The sequence below is a fragment of the Erpetoichthys calabaricus genome, chromosome 18, assembly GCF_900747795.2.
Source record: "Erpetoichthys calabaricus chromosome 18, fErpCal1.3, whole genome shotgun sequence".
Lineage (NCBI taxonomy): Eukaryota > Metazoa > Chordata > Cladistia > Polypteriformes > Polypteridae > Erpetoichthys > Erpetoichthys calabaricus.
The window spans coordinates 47,536,926-47,555,786 of NC_041411.2; the positions used below are offsets into that span (position 1 = coordinate 47,536,926).

General features: G+C 37.6%; 1 protein-coding gene across 1 annotated transcript in view; it reads left to right on the forward strand.

Annotated features, from left to right (window-relative positions):
• The window catches only part of dcp1b (decapping mRNA 1B), a 191,758-nt gene that overhangs the window by 160,797 nt on the left and 12,100 nt on the right, over positions 1 to 18,861 (forward strand). Inside the window, exons 7-8 of the mRNA XM_028824370.2 lie at positions 7,648 to 7,776; positions 17,741 to 18,466. Coding sequence (XP_028680203.1) covers positions 7,648 to 7,776; positions 17,741 to 18,466 — 855 coding nt within the window. The remainder of the gene's footprint in view (positions 1 to 7,647; positions 7,777 to 17,740; positions 18,467 to 18,861) is intronic.

The following is an 18,861-nucleotide window of genomic DNA, read 5'->3' on the forward strand; positions in this document are numbered from 1 at the left end:
CAAAGGATAGCGTTACAGCTCATCTAAAGGAGCCTCTTCAGGCGACTGTTTAGCACCGCCGTTGTTCTTCTTCCATCACTCTTCAATCCAAATCCCTAAAGCAGATTCCATCCAGACTACTGCCTTACAACGTCCACTTGCAACTCATTTTGCGCCCTAGTTAAAAGACACTGCGGCCGTAGATCTTATATGCTTTTCCTCCTTTTTAAATAAAAAGAATCGTGGACTCATTTATGCTGTAATGGTGTCCTGCAGCGGTGTAGCTGTTTCCTTCCTTCAACATATCCAAAACTTTTACCTTTTCTGCAATCATTTGCATCTTCTGTTGGCGCTTGTGCACGTTAATGTTGAATGAGTGAGATTAGACTTCCTGGTTAATGCAGCACTCCGTCGCTGAGCCAATCAGCAGCACACAGGAACTTAACCGCGTGCTCTGATTGGGTAACGTCTCAGCCATCCGCCAATAGCGTCCTTTGTTTCAATTTAAATGTGTCCCTTGTTTCAATTCAAATGGGCAAATCAACTGAGGAAGCACACGTACTGTAGACCGCAGACATCCGCGAAGCAGTGAAAAATCCGCGATATATATTCACATATGCTTACATTTAAAATCCGCGATGGAGTGAAGCCGCGAAAGACGAAGCGCGATATAGTGAGGGATCACTGTGGGTATATATATATATATATATATATATATATAAAAAATTTTTTTTTTTTTTTTTTTCTTCATGAAGTAGAATTGAAATGTGTGTTCTGTCAGTAAGAACAGTAGGTAATTGGTCTCTACAGGCTTGTAAAACATGCCCTGATACACCATCAGGACCGGCTGCTTTATAAACTCAATTGAAAATCCTCTTAACTTAATCCAGAGGAAAGAAATCTGAATAATGCAGGGTGACGTTGTGGGTCTACTTCATGGCTCCCACTTCCCTTTACGGAGCCTCTTGAACCAAACACTGTCAATAATGTAACCAGATGAGCTGGACAATGAGGACATCAAGAAAGCAAGGGGAAAGGTGCAAAAGTGCACAAGTGCTTTTATTTTAAAACAGTCAAAAGCAAAAAGTGTTCAAATAAATAGTAGTGATTCAAAAATGTCAATAAATAATCCATAAAAAGCAAGTGAAATTTGGAGGTTAAAATAAATCCAATAAAAACGAGGTTTAAATCAATAGCTGGAAGCAGTCCTTTAAAAACAAAACTCGGTGCCGCCTTCATCTGGCAGCTCCCCTGCTTCTCCCATCTGGGCTATGCACCAGGTGAGTCGCACTACCTGCAGCTGACCTTCTCTACATTCAGTTGCTTTCCGTCCTCTGGTTCCGTACGGCACCATTACCCAGACCGAGACTTGGGTTCCACCAATGGCCATGGCACTCATGCTGGGGTTCTTCTGATCCCAAATCTCTGACTCCCGTGGCCTTTTGTGGCGAGCCAACCACCTTCCGGTCACTCCTGCTACTCACATGCACTCAGCAGGAGTGACTCAATCAATCTGCCCCCAGTTGCCGGCCAATCACCCCTCTTTTGCTCACTTCTCCCACCTGCCAGTCCTTCTTATAGCGAGCCGGCACTCGCTCGCCCACCTTTCTTCCTCCTTCAACCTCTGTTCCTTTCTATCTTTTTTCTCTCCTTTTGTTTTTTTCTCTCGTCCATACTCGCGTTTCTCCTATTTATAATGGGGACGTGGCACAGGTGTGTCGATTAGCAGCTTCCGGCATCAATTATGGATGCGGATGTTTCCTCACCTCTGCACATAAGCGAGGAAACGGCTGTAGTATGTCACGTCCGAGAACCGCTCCGGCCACACTACCACGCCCCTGTAAGCCATGAGTGCGGTGATTATTTATTTAAACCTGGCCTTTTATTCTCAGCTGCGGACCTGCTATATCACATGCAGTTTTACAGGAACTTCCTCAGAGGAAGCTTTATTGTCACAAACAGAGCACATGTAGCAATGACAGAGCTAGCAGGGGGCAGAGGGGACTTGCTTGCCCCAGGCCCCACCCCAAATAAGGGCCCTCTATCCCTTAAAATCATCCTCGGCAACCTGTTATCTAACAAAGCCAGAGAACCATCCACTACAACTGATCGACAGGGCCCCCTGCAGGGATCCACTGCAAATGATCATTTATGCCCCCTGCTAAAACCTAATAAAACCCAGGGTCATCAAAGTCCCCATTACACCCCAACATCTAGAACCTATCCAGTGCAACCAATCATCAAGCCGAGGGAACTATCCAGCCGTTCTCCATAATTGATAAACCACTCCAAACCCCATAAAGTGAGTTCCCCATGGGACCGTCCATCCACAGTTGCTCAAATACCATTCCAAACCCTAGAAATATCAATTGCAATCAGTGTGGGGGTGTTGATTGAGAGGAGGGTACATACCCCTCCCTCTTGAAAACCCTTGCTCCCCTACAGACATATGCAATTCCCTACAGACATATGCAATTCCTTAATTTCATCTGGAAGAAAAATGATGTAAAAAATATACAAAATACACACAAGTCTGTGATAACCACTTATTTTAGCCTTGTTGCCATTATTCAGCCTTGAGGTGAAGGTATGAGAGAACTTATTTTTGGTTATCCATGCAAATCTAATAAATTACCAAATATATTGTAAATTTGTAATGAGGTCCACAAAAAAATGACATAACATTGTCTCTTTATGCTTTTGAATATAAATATAATTATGTAATAATTCTCTTGATTATTTTTTTAAAAAGTGTGCATCAAGGATGGTTTAGTGGCACTTATTTTTGTTCTGTAGCAAATACATTGCAACAGGTTTGATTTCATTAGTTATTTTCCCTTGAAGTTAAAACTAAATGTTATCTTTGCATGTTCTGTTATAGCTAGGTTTGCCAAATAGGATTGAAATTAATATTTGTGCTACCAGTATAAGTCTAAATGTGAGAGAATGTCCTATTTTACATTGACTGAATCAATAAACATGATTCTAATAACTTCTGATTGCATATAGAGTAAACCTACGTAAGAACAGCTTTGAACTCCCCCTCCCTCAAGCACACCTTTAAAAATACTAAGAATAATGCTTTCCCTGTCTTTTTCTTAATGCTGTTCCATAATAAAAACTATCCACATCCTTGCAGTAAGCTTCTCTGGAATCTCTATAGTAATTTAAGTGCTGCAAGACTAGCTGACAAGACTGAACTGTTTTTTTCTGTTGTATTAATGCCCATTGCCTTCAGCGGCAAATAAAAGGGTGATTTATTGAGACCAGTGCCTAAATGAACTATTTTAAAGTTTTGCATGATATAAATACAAGTGACCCATTTTTCTAAATGACTAGATGTATTATTAAGTCCCTGTAGGCAAGTCTGTTTCAGAACTTCATACATTTCAACTTTTTCAGTCTCTCCAGTGAAGTGATATGTCACTTAGTCTCAGATGTACATTGTAGCTAATCTTCTTAGAGCATTAATATCTGAGCTGTACAGAAAGTAAATTGGAAAGAAAGAGAAAAGTGGTGCATTCACTTCACTTCATTGGCTGTATTACTTACTGTATGTTTAGCATAAGGGCTCTTGAGCTAGAAGGATACAGTGAAATTAACAGGTCTATCTAATGTTACATGCATTATGTGTCACTGTGTCTCAGTGTTTATGAGAGTGATGACCAAATTAGGGCAGAGGTTTTTTTTGTGTGTGTGTTTTTTTTTTTTTTTTTTTTTTTTTTTAATTCATTTCTAAATTAAACCTAGGAAGTTGGACTTTTTAATTCTTGTTTTTGAAAATCTTTTTATTTTTGCTAGTTTGGTTTATTTATGGTTACATTTATTTTATTTATTTATTTTTTGCCAATGTGAGATGGGTGTTTTCTTTGTGCATTTAAGCGTAATTTATCTGACACATCCTGAAGAGTGGCTATTAGTGTACCCAGTGGTAGGCTCCTTCCTGGTGCCTATGACTGGTATAATGGAATGGAAGGAGCGTGTTTGGAAAGTAAAGTGATCCAAAATAGACACTGTAACCTTCATCCAGGGTACATTACCCAAGTAACTGATTTAAACTAAAGGAAGAATAAGGTATATCAAATGGAAAATGTGTTAATGGCTTTCCACATTTTTCCCCTTACTGAATATTAGTTACAGCAGCAACATGCAAGGAGCACTATCATTTTAATGTTTGACTTGAACAAACATCATTCATTATACAAGATAGTTGCATCTTAGTGACTCAGTTCCATCCTTCCCTTCACGGTTCATAGAATAATTAAACTGTAACTGTGCATACCCAACTAGGGCTACGGTCTGATTAGAAAATTTTATTTTGATTAATCGCACAATTACATTTTTTTAGTTGAAATGGACTGCACCTTAATCAGAATTTAATCAAAACTTGTATTTTCCTTAAAGCATATTAATATTTTTCTAAAAAATAGAAATAGCTCTAATTGCTTCCCAATACAAAAAAAAAATTAAAACTCTTGCCTAGGTATATTAAATTATTCCAACTCATTTATTGAACAGTGTTGTTTAACAGGAATAACTTCATAAACAGCAAAACACTAATAACTCAACAGCTGAACATACACATAAAGCAGTAATACTGGTTTGTATTTCTGTAAAATGCCTCTAACTTTCTCTGACAGTAATATCGCGCATCGCACCATACCCCGCGCATGCGCACTTCACCAGAAGACACACACACACACAGACACCTGGACGCACAAAGGGATTTTATTAGAGAGGATAATATCAGCTCACTATTTAAAACGGGGAGCCCCCGGACTCAACCTGCAACCATTTGCTTACAAGGCAGCAGTTCTTACTTCTGCACTATCCAGGAATACATATCAACTTTCTGTCAATTGACATTTGAGCTTGGGTTTTTAACTCATTGACAGAAACATGTAAATTGAGTGATGTGTTTTTTTTTTCTTTGGTTATATTCTTGAATAAAAGTGCATGTGTTTATTTGATATTTGGACTAAAGTCTTCACACTTTATACACTTCACGTCATTATTAGTGTAACATGGAAAAAGTCTCTTTTTTTAGGTATGTGTTCAGCATTTCTTGTCTCACATTTCCTGCCGTCCTACATTTATACAGATCATTGTAGACACGGAACACACATGAAATGTATGTATTCCAAATAACTATATATTATTTACCCTATACATTCCCAGGCTCTTCACACCCATATAAACACTCTTGAGGTTCTGAGAGTCAAGGTTATTATATTTTTGCCTTTTTATATTAGTTTTTATTTTTATATTTTTTCTGACTTTACTTGGAAATTCAGTCTAGTTTTAGTTTTCATCGTGCATTTTTAGTATTCATTTAGTTTTAATTTCAATAAGACATTTCTATTTTATTTTTTATATCTATTAGTTTCCATTTTAGTAATTATGGTACTGTTAAAGAGCTACTATGGAGTTTAGTTTTATGTCACAATCAGGCAGAACTGTACACTTAAATGGGTTTGGATATAATAAGATTTTAGTGTTAGTGGAACCTTACTACACTACATGGTTTACTATCCGGTTTCGTTTTTGTTTGATAAAAACAAACGTAACCAAAATCATGCTGAATATGATAAATGTTATACTATTTTATAATTTTTTAAATTTATAATCTGTCATTTGTGCTGAGCAAGTGTGCCCCAACTGTTGGCACTTTTCATCTTTTCCTTTTCTTGCCCAAACAGGCCTATTTGTAATGAAATTTAGGTGAATTTTAAAGTTTGAGGGTTTTTTTACTCTAAATGTCAACACCACACAACATATCCTGCTCCAAGACAATGTGCTTTTAATGGCCTAGCTTTAATATTGCATTCAAAAATCTCCCATACTTGGCTTTATTTTCTACTAGTTATATTGATCTCTGATTCCATCTCAGGCACAGAAAATTTATAGACAGAATTTTGCCACCTGCAGACCTGAAAAGATATTAAAAATCAAAAAATAGATTCTACTGTGTTCTTACAGTTGTGATCACGAAAATCATGGCGGCATAGGAAGAACAGGGGTCTTAGGCTTGAATTAGTGTGCAGACCCCACCTATCTCTGCTGAGAGAAACGAAGAAAATCAAGCATTGTAGCATGAAGGTTAGGGGCAGTGAAACTTGAAAGCCAGTGGATAAGAACGGTAAACCCTTAATGAGCAGAGTAAGAGGGGGTTATAGGAGTGAGGACAGCCACAAAACGACAGAAACAGCATCTGAAATTATGAACAATATATACATTTTCTAAATCTGCTTATCCAGAGCAGGATCACAGAAAACATGAAGCCTTTCCCAGCAACTTTGAATGCAAGGCAGGAAAAATCCCTGGTATGCAATATGTATGATATGACTGATGTTAAGAACAAATAGAATATGATATTCTATTTATCTATCTATATCTCTCATCTTTTTTAAGAGAGAGAGAAAAGTTGAAAAAAGGGGGACAAATATTTAAAACATAATTCTGCTACTGGATTATTTTCACAAAATCAGGTATTTTAAGCTGTGAATGTAAACTAAAAAAAGATAAACTTAGAATAAATACTAAAATATTAGTATGTTCAGTTTTTCAGCAGTTGGCCGAGTCTTTTCAGCTCAGGAATTTTACAAGTTTTGTATCGCTTCATTGTCAAACAACCTTTTTAATGCAAAAGTGATTGGTCAGTAACAATATGCTGATCTTGTATGTTGACCGTCAGTCTGTCGATCAGTGCCGTTTTATTTTCAAAAGGATTTCTCCTGTGCAAAGTGGCAGCTCAATTATTGTCAACACAAAGCGACACTTGAGAAATAATATTGTGATTACAAACTGATTACTCATTTTTGTACCTCTTGTATAATGCCTTTTTGTGTTCTGTTTTTTGGGTTGCTACTATTCTGGGACGGTGTTTCCTTAGCTGCAACCTTACTGTTGGAGGTCACATGACGTTGTGTCATCTTGACCTGCCTATATAAGAAGGTAGTTCATTGCTGCATATTGTCTCAGATTGCAATTCTCAACAACTCCCTATCACTCTTATCGATTTAGATTGGCGAATGATCCATCAGAGCATCACTACATAAGTAGCAAACGTGTACTATGAAAGAATTTAAATGCATTTTATTTGTGAAGTGGAATGTCTGAAAAACATGAGCATGTGTAACTGAGAGAGTGATGAAAGTTCCCATCCATATTGACTGCATGAAGTATTATTGAACTGAGAGGACAGTAACTATTAGAGCCGAGCAGCCATGTTCTACTTGTTTGTCTATTGTGCATTCACGGTTTGGTACATGAATGGAACAATATTTTTATTAAAATATACTAAGAAAATTGTCATATAAAGCGGTGATATCATTTTTAAAAATGCATTTCTGATTGTATCTAAGTGATGTTTTGATGTCTGCTTGGAAACATTAGTGAACCAGACAAATTCTGCAGTTAATGCAATTTCAAACAACTCCCAACACCACACCTGATCATAACATAGGAATCAATAGCTGAAATACTATGCAAAGAAACTGCAATTTAACTTTATATTTCTGTTACTGTTTCATTTATCTGTATCATTGTATGGTTTTCTTTTCTCTGGTTGTTGAAGTTATTTGTTTTAACAAATCCAATTCACTTACATTATGGCACTTGTCACTTTGTGTGATTTTAGTATCAACTCTCATTTGTTTTCTGTTTCAGTGCAAGTTAAGTTTGGAGCCAAAGGAGATTGCTGCCACTAATGTCATCTTTGATAATCCTAACTTGATTAAGCCTATTCCTGTGAAGCCCTCAGTGATGCATTCAATTTCTGTGCGCCAGTCATATAAGGTAATTTCTCATTCTCAGATAATGTGATCTCACTGAATTGCCAAATGATGTGCAATTAACTCCATACAAATTAAGTAAAAGTTGCACTGTGTAGTAGATAATATTTTAGACACGATTCAGAAACAATCAGTGAGGAGTGTTTTAAAATTAAGCATATTGTACTTGAAATCATTATTTCTATGGATTAAAGAAATTTGAAAGTTTGACTTTGTTGCTATTAAAATGTATTCAGACCTTGACTGGAATAAAATATGTATAACTTATACAGATAAACTACTTGGTTATTTGAGATACATTTTAATTATGCACTATGAAAATAAAGTTACCATACTGATCAACTCTGCAGTGCCTATGAAAAGTTTTATCAATTTTGTATACAACATAGAATCACAGTGGATTTAAGTTGGGTTTTTCAACATTGATTAACAGAAAATAAGACTCTTTAATGTCAAAGTAAAAACAGATCTCTGAAAGTGGTCTAAATTTATTACAAAATATAAAACAAAAAATAACTTACTGCACAGGTATTAAACACCTTTTAAGTCAGTATTTAGTAGATGCACCTCTAACAGCCATTCCAGCCTTGAGTCTGTGTGCTCAAGTCTCTCTCTGTCTATTTTGCACATCTGGACACTGCCGTTTCTCTTTTTTCTTCTTTACAAATCGGTGTAAGCTCAGTCAGGCTTATGGGGATTGTGAGTGAACAGCCTCATTTGTTCATTTTCATTTGGATTGAGATCTGGACTGTGACTTGGTCATTTGCACACATTAACATTGTTTTTAAGGTATTCCTGTGTAGCTTTGACTTAATGCTTGGAGCTGATGTCTTGCTGGAATCTCACAATGCACAGTTTTCTTACAGACAACGTAAGATTTTCCTCCAGGATTTTCCCTGTATTTTGCTGCATTCACTGTGCCCTGTAGCATCACAAGCTTTTCGGTACGTGCTGCAAAGAAGCATTCCCACAGCACAATGTTATCCTAACCATATTTCATGAAAGAGACATTGAATTTTCTGTATTATGTGATATTTGGACTTTGGTCTGATGGTCAGAAAGCTCTGTTGCAGTTTCATCAGATCACAGAACCTTCTTCCACCTGGTTCCAAAGTCTCTCGTGTGCTTCCTGACAGACTGTAGCCAGGGATGTCATGTACATTTTTTTTAATTGGCTTTCTCTTTCCCTGTCCCCAAATACAGTGCATCCGGAAAGTATTCACAGCGCATCACTTTTTCCACATTTTGTTATGTTACAGCCTTATTCCAAAATAGATTAAATTCATTTTTTTCTCAGAATTCTACACACAACACCCCATAATGACAACGTGAAAAAAGTTTACTTGAGGTTTTTGCAAATTTATTAAAAATAAAAAAAAATGAGAAAGCACATGTACATAAGTATTCACAGCCTTTGCCATTAAGCTCAAAATTGAGCTCAGGTGCATCCATTTTCCCCTGATCATCCGTGAGATGTTTCTGCAGCTTAATTGGAGTCCACCTGTGGTAAATTCAGTTGATTGGATATGATTTGGAAAAGCACACACCTGTCTATATAAGGTCACACAGTTGACAGTTCATGTCAGAACACAAGCCAAGCATGAAGTTAAAGGGAATTGTCTGTAGATCTCTGAGACAGGATTGTCTCGAGGCACAAATCTGGGGAAGGTTACAGAAACATTTCTGCTGCTTTGAAGGTCCCAATGAGCACAGTGGCCTCCATCATCTGTAAGTGAAAGAAGTTCGAAACCACCAGGACTTTCCCCAGAGCTGGCCGGCCATCTAAACTGAGCGATCGGGGGAGAAGGGCCTTAGTCAGGGAGGTGACCAAGAACCCGATGGTCACTCTGTCAGAGGTCCTCTGTGGAGAGAGGAGAACCTTCCAGAAGGACAAAATCATCTCTGCAGCAATCCACCAATCAGGCCTGTATGGTAGAGTGGCCAGACGGAAGCCACTCCCTAGTAAAAGGCACATGGCAGCCTGCCTGGAGTTTGCCAAAAGGCACCTGAAGGACTCTCAGACCATGAGAAAGAAAATTCTCTGGTCTGATGAGACAAAGATTGAACTGTTTGGTGTGAATGCCAGGTATCACGTTTGGAGGAAACCAGGCACCGCTCATCACCAGGCAAATACCATCCCTTCAGTGAAGCATGGTGGTGGCAGCATCATGCTGTGGGGATGTTTTTCAGTGGCAGGGACTGGGAGACTAGTCAGGATAAAGGGAAAGATGACTGCAGCAATGTACAGAGACATCCTGGATGAAAACCTGCTCTAGAGCGCTCTTGACCTCAGACTGGGGCAACGGTTCATCTTTCAGCAGGACAACGACCCTAAGCACACAGCCAAGATATCAAAGCAGTGGCTTCAGGATAACTCTGTGAATGTCCTTTGAGTGGCCCAGCCAGAGTCCAGACTTGAATCCGATTGAACATCTCTGGAGAGATCTTAAAATGGCTGTGCACCGACGCTTCCCATCCAACCTGATGGAGCTTGAGAGGCGCTGCAAAGAGGAATGGGCAAAACTGGCCAAGGATAGGTGTGCCAAGCTTGTGGCATCATATTCAAAAGACTTGAGGCTGTAATTGCTGCCAAAGGTGCATCGACAAAGTATTGAGCAAAGGCTGTGAATACTTACGTACATGTGATTTCTCAGTTTTTTTATTTTTAATACGTTTGCAAAAACCTCAAGTAAACTTTTTTCACGTCATTATGGGGTGTTGTGTGTAGAATTCTGAGGAAAAAAATGAATTTAATCCATTTTGGAATAAGGCTGTAACATAACAAAATGTGGAAAAAGTGATGTGCTGTGAATACTTTCCGGATGCACTGTAAGTTGTGACTGATGAAGTCCTCAAGCAACAGTTTCATTTTATCAATCTCGGTCACTGTAGCATGCGAATCCTTCATAGTCCTATGCTCTTGCCTGTTACAATGTCGAATTGTATTAAGTGGGTTTGAGAATTTTACATAATATGTAGTGTGTGTCTTGACAGTACACATATCTAGGTCATTATAGGGGTGGGCGGTATGACCAAAATTCTATATCATGGTATTTTTCTAAATGATCCCGGTTTCACGGTATTCAACGGTATTTTTTCCCATGCATGAGTGGATGTTAACCACATTTTCCACTGCAATTACTGCAGTAGACTGGCTAAGAATAATCTATTCCACTGTTATGAGAATTGTACATTGTACAAAAAAAAAACATTTTAATGTGCACACAAGTATTAATACAGATTTGCATGGCCCCATAAAGTGATAGTTTTCAAGGGGCGGCAAAAATTAAGAGATGAAATCACATTGCATGACAGATGCAGTCAAAATATAGAACCTTTTTATTGAACAAATTTTGCAAATAACTTAAACTATAATTTTGACAACATATTTTCAACTATCCAAAGAGGCATTTAGACTTAGTAAAATATCCAGAGGTGCTTGTCAAAAGTTATATTGCACTGAACATATCTTAGAAAAGGAATAAATAGTAAATACTTTTTGTAATCCAACTACACTTTCTGTTAATGTTAACCATCTCTGTCCACTGACACGTTAAAGTGACTTTTTAAACACCTTTACCATCAATAAACTGCATAATATTTAAACTAATAATTAATAGTATTATTACTGATAGTTGCACTATTACTTCAAGACTTCAAGCCCAGGTAAATTACACAGTATTCACCAAATTAAAATAAAATAAAACAAGTGCAACTTGGTGATGACATCTTTACCAACTGAACCTTCATTAAGGCAAACTGCATTAATATGGACCTTGCTTCAAGCTAAGCTATATACAGTCGACCTTTGATATACGACCGGCTTGACATGCGAACAACTTGCTTTACGACTAAAATTTTTGTTTTGAATTACAACCAACATCTTGCGTTACGACCCGAATGCGGTCACGTGTATCCGCTTGTGTGATTGTAAACAAACAGCTGAGAGCGTTTGTAAGCATCAGTCGGAGCCCAGATACATGTGTTTGTGGACGTAATTTTGGTCAGTGCAGTGATTTATATAATTTATTTCGATAATTGCTAAGGAAGGAAGCGAAGGTAAAGAAAGCGATCACAATTGTAAAGAAGAAGGAAATTGTATAGAAATATGAGAGTGGCGTTCGTGTGACCGATCTCGCTAATATGTACAGCATGTCGAAATCCACCATCTCGACAATTTTACAAAGAAAAGATTTGTATAAGGAAACTCCTTCCAAACAATAACCACCTTCCATTTCATTCTCCTCCTCCTTCCTTCCTGCAAGCCAAAGATGTCAACTTAAATGGTGAGTACAGTATGAAATTGTTGCTTCTGGTAGGCTAGGCACTTTTTATAACTTTTTGGTTAGTACATTAGAAACATTATTGGTGTTTTTGGTAAATTATGCACATTATACAACCCTTTTCTATTAAAAATAGTTAAGTAAGTGTTGCTGTGGGCGGTTCGGAACACATTAAGGGCATTTCCATTATTTCTTAATGGAAAAATAGTCTTGACTTACAACCAGCCCTCGCGAATGAATTGAGTTCGTAAGTCAAGGGTCCTTTGTACATAAATAATAAAACTGCAACTTGCATTTATAATGCTATTTGTGGTATAGCCCTATAGAATCGTGTTAGAGCCACGGTGGAAAAAAAAAAAAAATACGGACACAGGGAAGAGAAATACAAACTATATGTCGAGAATAAAGTCGACATGTTGACTTTATTCTCCACATTTATACTTTAATTTTGACGTTTATGTCGAGATTAAAGTCAACATTTCCACTTTATTCTCGCCGTTTATGCTGAGATTAAAGTCGACATTTCCACTTTATTCTCATAGTTTATAACTAAAGTAGAATGTCGTAAACTAAACTTCATCCTAAAATCAATGTTTAATTTACTAGATTTTCTCAAAGCCCGTCATAAGTTAATGCAGCACATTAAATGCTTTGTGTTAAGTGATCCCTGACCCAGTTGTTAATCACTACGCTTCTTAAACTGACTTCCTCCGCACTAAGAGGTGGCGCCGGCAGCAATCACCGCACAGAATCCATTCACTTTATGATATTCCTGCTCTCTGAAAATTTTGAACACTTAACACAAAGCATTTAATGTGCTATATAACTTATGACGGGGTTTGAGAAAATCTAGTAAATTAAATATTCATTTTACGATGAAGTTTAGTTTACAATGTTCTACTTTAATGACAAATTACGAGAATAAAGTCAACCTGTTGTCTTTAATCTTGACATAAACTGCGAGAATAAAGTAGAAATGTCAAGAATAAAGTCAACATGTCGACTTTATTCTCGTCATAAGCGTCGAGATTAAAGTGGAAATGTCGAGAATAAAGTCAACATGTCGTCGCACTATTACACAGTACCCAGGTACATTACACTGTATTGAATACAAGTACAACTTGGCTTGCAGTATTATCCAGTAGTATAGAAACAGTATTTACACATTTGAACATAATGGTCCACATCTGACCTTTTAAAACCAAAGTTTCTCCAGGCAACGGACGTTTTTTTCGGCAAAAGTTCTTCTGTGTCATCATGTTCAACTTAATCTACAGCTTCAGTTTCGGAATGTTCTCTGTCCATTTTCACCGCACAATACCTACACTACCACTACCTATTTAGCGGTGTAGCAGTGAAAGGGCCCCCGCGCAACACCTCTGTGGACAAAACATGCTGCCATTCACAGAACAGACCCATCATTGTCAGCCATTAATAGCTTTTAAAAGTATATCACAGCCACAGAAGTGAATTCCATTGGATATTACTGTGTGTTACTTAACTGTTTTTGAGCATTGGCACTCTGATGATTTTCTCAAGTACAGTACATACTTGTAAGGCAGACACAGGTAATGAGAGGCTGAAGTGCCCTTAAAAAGAGAGATTAACACTATAATTACAAAAGCCTATGAAAAAACTTGTAATCCCGGCCCACCTTAAATTCCTTCATACCTCTCAGTCAGCGTCTTTTGTGTTGTAAATGTGTCGATCAGCGCATACAGCCTGCTATCCTATTCCCCCGCCCACTGCCGCAGCTCAATTCACAAAGAAGGTTCTCAGTGTTTATCTTGAAGTGAATTTCCTTGGAGTTGTACAGGGTAAATAATATATCGTCATTTGGAATACATACATTTCATATGTGTTCCGTGTCTACAACAATCTATGTAAACATAGCGTTAAAACAGAAACATTTTTCATGTTTTAGTAATAATTGACAAAATGTAGACATGAAATGTATAATATATGAAGCATGAAGTCCAAATATCAAATAAACACTTTCATAAAAGGTACAAGTATAACAAAATAAGTGCGCTTTTATTCAAGAATATAACCGAAGAAAAAGAAAACAGGTTAGGGTAGTCTATTGATACAACAGCCTGCATGGTGCATCGGTAGGAACTGCTGACTCCTAATCAGGAGGTCGCCGGTTCAATACCGACTGCCTCCCAAATTTACCATTTTGAGTAGTGAGGTGCTCTTATTGTTAATATCATACAATAAAAACATACTTTGGTTTGCGTCTGTAACAGCTGGTGTAAATTTATAGTAATTGTAAAAGTTAGCTTTTTTTTCCCACTTTTATTCTTTGTCACGCTGTTTTCAGATAAAGACGTGGTATAACAAACTTGTTTTGTTACACCACCTCTTTATTTGAAAACAATGTCAGATCTTGTGCGTGAACAAGGCTGGGACTGGGAAAACTGTGGACGTGGGTTGAGTGGTATGCATGACTGAGAACGATTGTGGATGTGAATTTTGTTTTCTTCAGTATTATTTTTGAGCGTTCCTGCTCACGCTGAATTAGTATGCACCTTCTGGTCCATGATGTCAAAGCCGCACTGACAAAAAAGAGAGACATAGGTATATATGACATTTGGAATAATTCATTTTATGACCTGTATAGTACATTTCAGAAAACACTGTTGCACTAATGCAACATTATATTCATTCGCATACCATCATGCAGTTATAGACAGTGACCGCGTTTGGTTTTTTTTCCCCAGTCTTGCTCAATTTCCACATTTTGGTGCATGGGGGTGTTTCTTTTGTACTCCAGGAGATATAGAGAGCAGAATGATAGAGAGGTCAGTTCCATGCTATGTACAATCATCAAATTCAAATGTTAACAGTTCTCATACACCTATGGACCGTTCTTCCTACATTTACAACATGTGTACCTGTTACCTTGGGTGTGTGGGAACTGTTAACATTGTTGTAGACACAGAACACACATGAAATGTATGTATTCCAAATGATGATATATTATTTACCCTCTACAACTCCAATGTAATTCATCTCCAAGATCAACACTGAGCACTGAGAACCTTCTTTGCGAATTGAGCTGTTGAAGTGGGTGGGGGGGGGATGGGGTAGCAGGCTGTTTGTGCTGATCGACACACATTTACAACACAAAAGACGCTGACGGATAAGTGCAAAGGAATTTAAGGCCGGGATTACAAGTTTTTTCGTAGGCTTCAGTAATTCTAGTTTTAACTGTTTAGCAAGGCTTCTGATGATATGGCATAAGGCACCTTCTGGTCCAGCTGTTTGCAGGTTCTTACTTTCTTTAAAGTTTTGTACATCATGTTCTATGTGTTTTGGCAGAGAATCGTGTGATCCTTTTCATAGTTTGATAAATGTTGTTGTGCTGTGAGTTTCAAAATGGGTCTAACGTTTATTCACTTCTGTTGGAAGTGTGTCAATAGTGTTGATAAATTTAAGTAGTCTTCCATTTGTAGTTAGTGGCAGCTTGCTGCATGCTTTGTGAGCTCAGGCTCTAAAAATGTATTTTTATTTTGTAGTTGACTTGTCTTTTGGTTTTTCCTAAAGCTCACAATCATCAGAATAAAATGATGCTGTCATGATTTGTTTTTCATGCAAACAATATGATTAGTTGATGGGCTTTTGATTGAGTGATTGGTAGTTAAAAAAATTACTATTCTTTTTATGAGCACTGAAAGCTTTTGAATATACTGCATTCGTTTGTTTAAAGCAGTACCCTGTCACATTCATAGAATTTTTACTGTAATTGTTGTGTCTTACTTTTGTTTATAAGTATTGGGTGACAATTTCCTATATTTGTTCAGATGAGGTCATGGTGGAAGCATTGGAACCATCTTATTTTTATTAGCAGTTTTCCAGGTACTTCCAGGATGTTCCCAAGTAGTTTTAAGCTAACCATTTTTCTTTAGGTGGTGACAGGGTAGTCTCTTTTTGGTCTCGTAAATCATCAGTACTCCTCCAAAGTCACTCTTATTACACAGCTTCTCATATCATTACGGAGGGTGAGCCCAGTAGCCCTGTGCGAGAGCCTCATTTCCATTGTTTAAATCCATTATATCATCCTTTTGGTGACTACACAGAGCTTGCTTGTAATATTAAGTAAGGATGGTCTGGTATGAAAAATGCATTATACCCATAATGCAAAAGTGTACCATAAAGGTAAAACCTAAATAAAATACTCCTCCCATAAATGATAGTTGTTTTGCATGTTACCCCATGTATTTTGCTGGGAACGCCTCTCCCTGTCGTTCATTGGTCAAGATTCCTGTCTTCAATTTAAAAGCCATTTCCCATGTGTATGCATTATCCTTTGTGTGCACTGTTCTGAATTTCCCAAAGTATTTATTTCACAATAATTCAGCCAAAAATGCATGTCTTTTGCATGTTTGAACTGGATTACTTGGCATAGCGATTACATAACATGAGTTTCATGAGATTTTTTTCATGGATGTTTTTATGTAACTTATTAAAAAATAATATTTTTGGTCTGAGCATTCTTTTAACATTCAAAATAATCAGTTTTAGGTTTGTGCACAAGGCTATGTTTTGCTCAGTATAAATGATATGTCATGCATGAGCTTAGCCAGAGAACTTAAGTGATCCCTTTGTCAATATGGGGCATTAGACACCGTATGTTTTGGGAATGCCTTGTCATTGCTACTTTTTTGGTCAAAAGTTTCCTCTCTACTATTCTTACTGTCAGTAATCCTCTCTTGTCTCATCTTATTTTTCTTTCTAATCTTGCATCCAACTTTATTCTCTTTTTTGGTTCTTTTGTTGGAACATCCATATTATTAACTTGTTTCAAATCCTCAGACCTCCTATCAGCTGTAGCACTCTTCTTCTTTCAGCTGCTCCCTTTTTTGGTCTCCACAGTAGATCATCTTCCTGTCCTCCGCATCTTTCTCTGTTACACCCATCACCTTCATGTCCCCTCTCACCACATCCATAAACCTCCTCTAGGGCCTTCCTGTTTTCCTCTTACCTGGCAGATCCATGGTTGACATTCTTCTCCCAATATACCTCACACCTCTGCTCTCCAAACCAATGCAGTCTCTCTGGTTTTGTCTCCCAACTGTCCAACTTGAGCTGACCCTCTAATGTACTCATTTCTAATCCTATCCACCCTCGTCACACCTAATACAAATCTTAACATCTTTAACTCTGCCACCTCCAGCTCTGTTTTTTGGTCAGTCCCACCTTCTCCAACCCAGAAAGGCATCTTTTCTTAATTTAACCTTTCAGCAATGAGGATTAACAGGGTGTCTGGAGTTAATCTTAGAAATTAGCAGCATTGGTTTGAGTTTGTTCAGAAGAGAGTGTCAAGTGGTACTCAACGCTAATCGTAGTAGTATCCCTGGGGCATTGGGGACTGAGTTTCTCATTACATGTTGACTCGGGTTTCTCTTTCTACTGTATATAAAATGGATGCATTACTACAAAGGGTAGGGGTGGTGGTTACTTTTTTATTATATTCTATTGTATAATAGTGCATTACATTTTGATTAAATTAATTTGTCAGCATTTGGATGTTTTATCCCTAAATGAACAATTAATCAACCAATGTCAACTAAGAAAACGTGGTTTAGAATGTGTGGCTTTAAACAAGAATGGTTTGACACATACACACAATTATTCTAGAAATGAATGACTTACAGGGATATTTTTTTCTTTTTCATTTAGGAGGACACTTTTGGAACAAAGTCTTTGTCACTGGCAGGACTTTTTGGAACTCCTGAAGGCCAGTTTTCAGTGAAGCGTGATTCAAGACTGCAGACAGATAGACTGAAAACTGGTAGCTGTCCAAGAATTGTTCGATCTCTTTCTTATGAAGAACAATTGCATGTGGCCAAGCCAACATCTAATAATAATCCTATTCCTTGTCCTGCCATCAAGAAACTAATGAACCACAGAGCAGTGACTGAGCTACAACCACTTTCAGAATCTCCTGAAAATAAACTTTCTGAAAACAGCACCACTCAGTTGCCATCTTCTGTTCCCTGCACCACTAAGGGGCCTCTTGAACACCTGTTCCATCCACACCTCACTTGTTATGCAGATCGGCCTATGGAGCTTCAAGAATCCCCAACTATAATTAAGAAACTTCATGGAGCAAACACTGGTGTAGGAGATTGCGACAATGGACGCAGTAGTAACAGTCCACCCAAGAATCTGTCTCCACAGGCTTCTCATTTGCCTTCTTTGCTACCACCCTTTGTGCCCGGAGTGGTTTCTCCACATAGGCTGCTTGAAAAACTGCAAATAGTGCACCAGGAACAGAATCTTGACAAGATATCCAAACCTGTTCTAGCAGCTAGTTTCAGTGGTCCAGTCACTCAGACTGCTGGAGTGATGGACCCATGTATAGAAAATGCAAAGACTGCTGCAAAGTCAAATCTGGTTTTCAAGGTAATTCTATTTTTTGTTTCGCGATAACAAGAATGGCTGAGATGTTTAGTAACAAATAACATTTAAACAAATTTTAACAGAACACATTATGTATGCAAATGTAGCTTAAACTCTTGCTTGTTTCTTTCAGAATGAAAAATGTAATTTTCAATTAAGTGCAATATTTGGTCAAAGTTAACATTATTTGATGACATTTAAATACACATCCCTAAAATAGTCAAGTTTATTTTTCATGGCATCTAAGTCTTCATGACAACAAATAAGTTATGCACGTATCTGTAAGCACCATGACAAAGTATGTGACATAGCTGAGGGGTTTATTCAGAATTAAAGATGTATTCATTGTTTTGTGTAAACCATGGCATCTTGCGTGTCAACCTGAACAATGTGGAGTT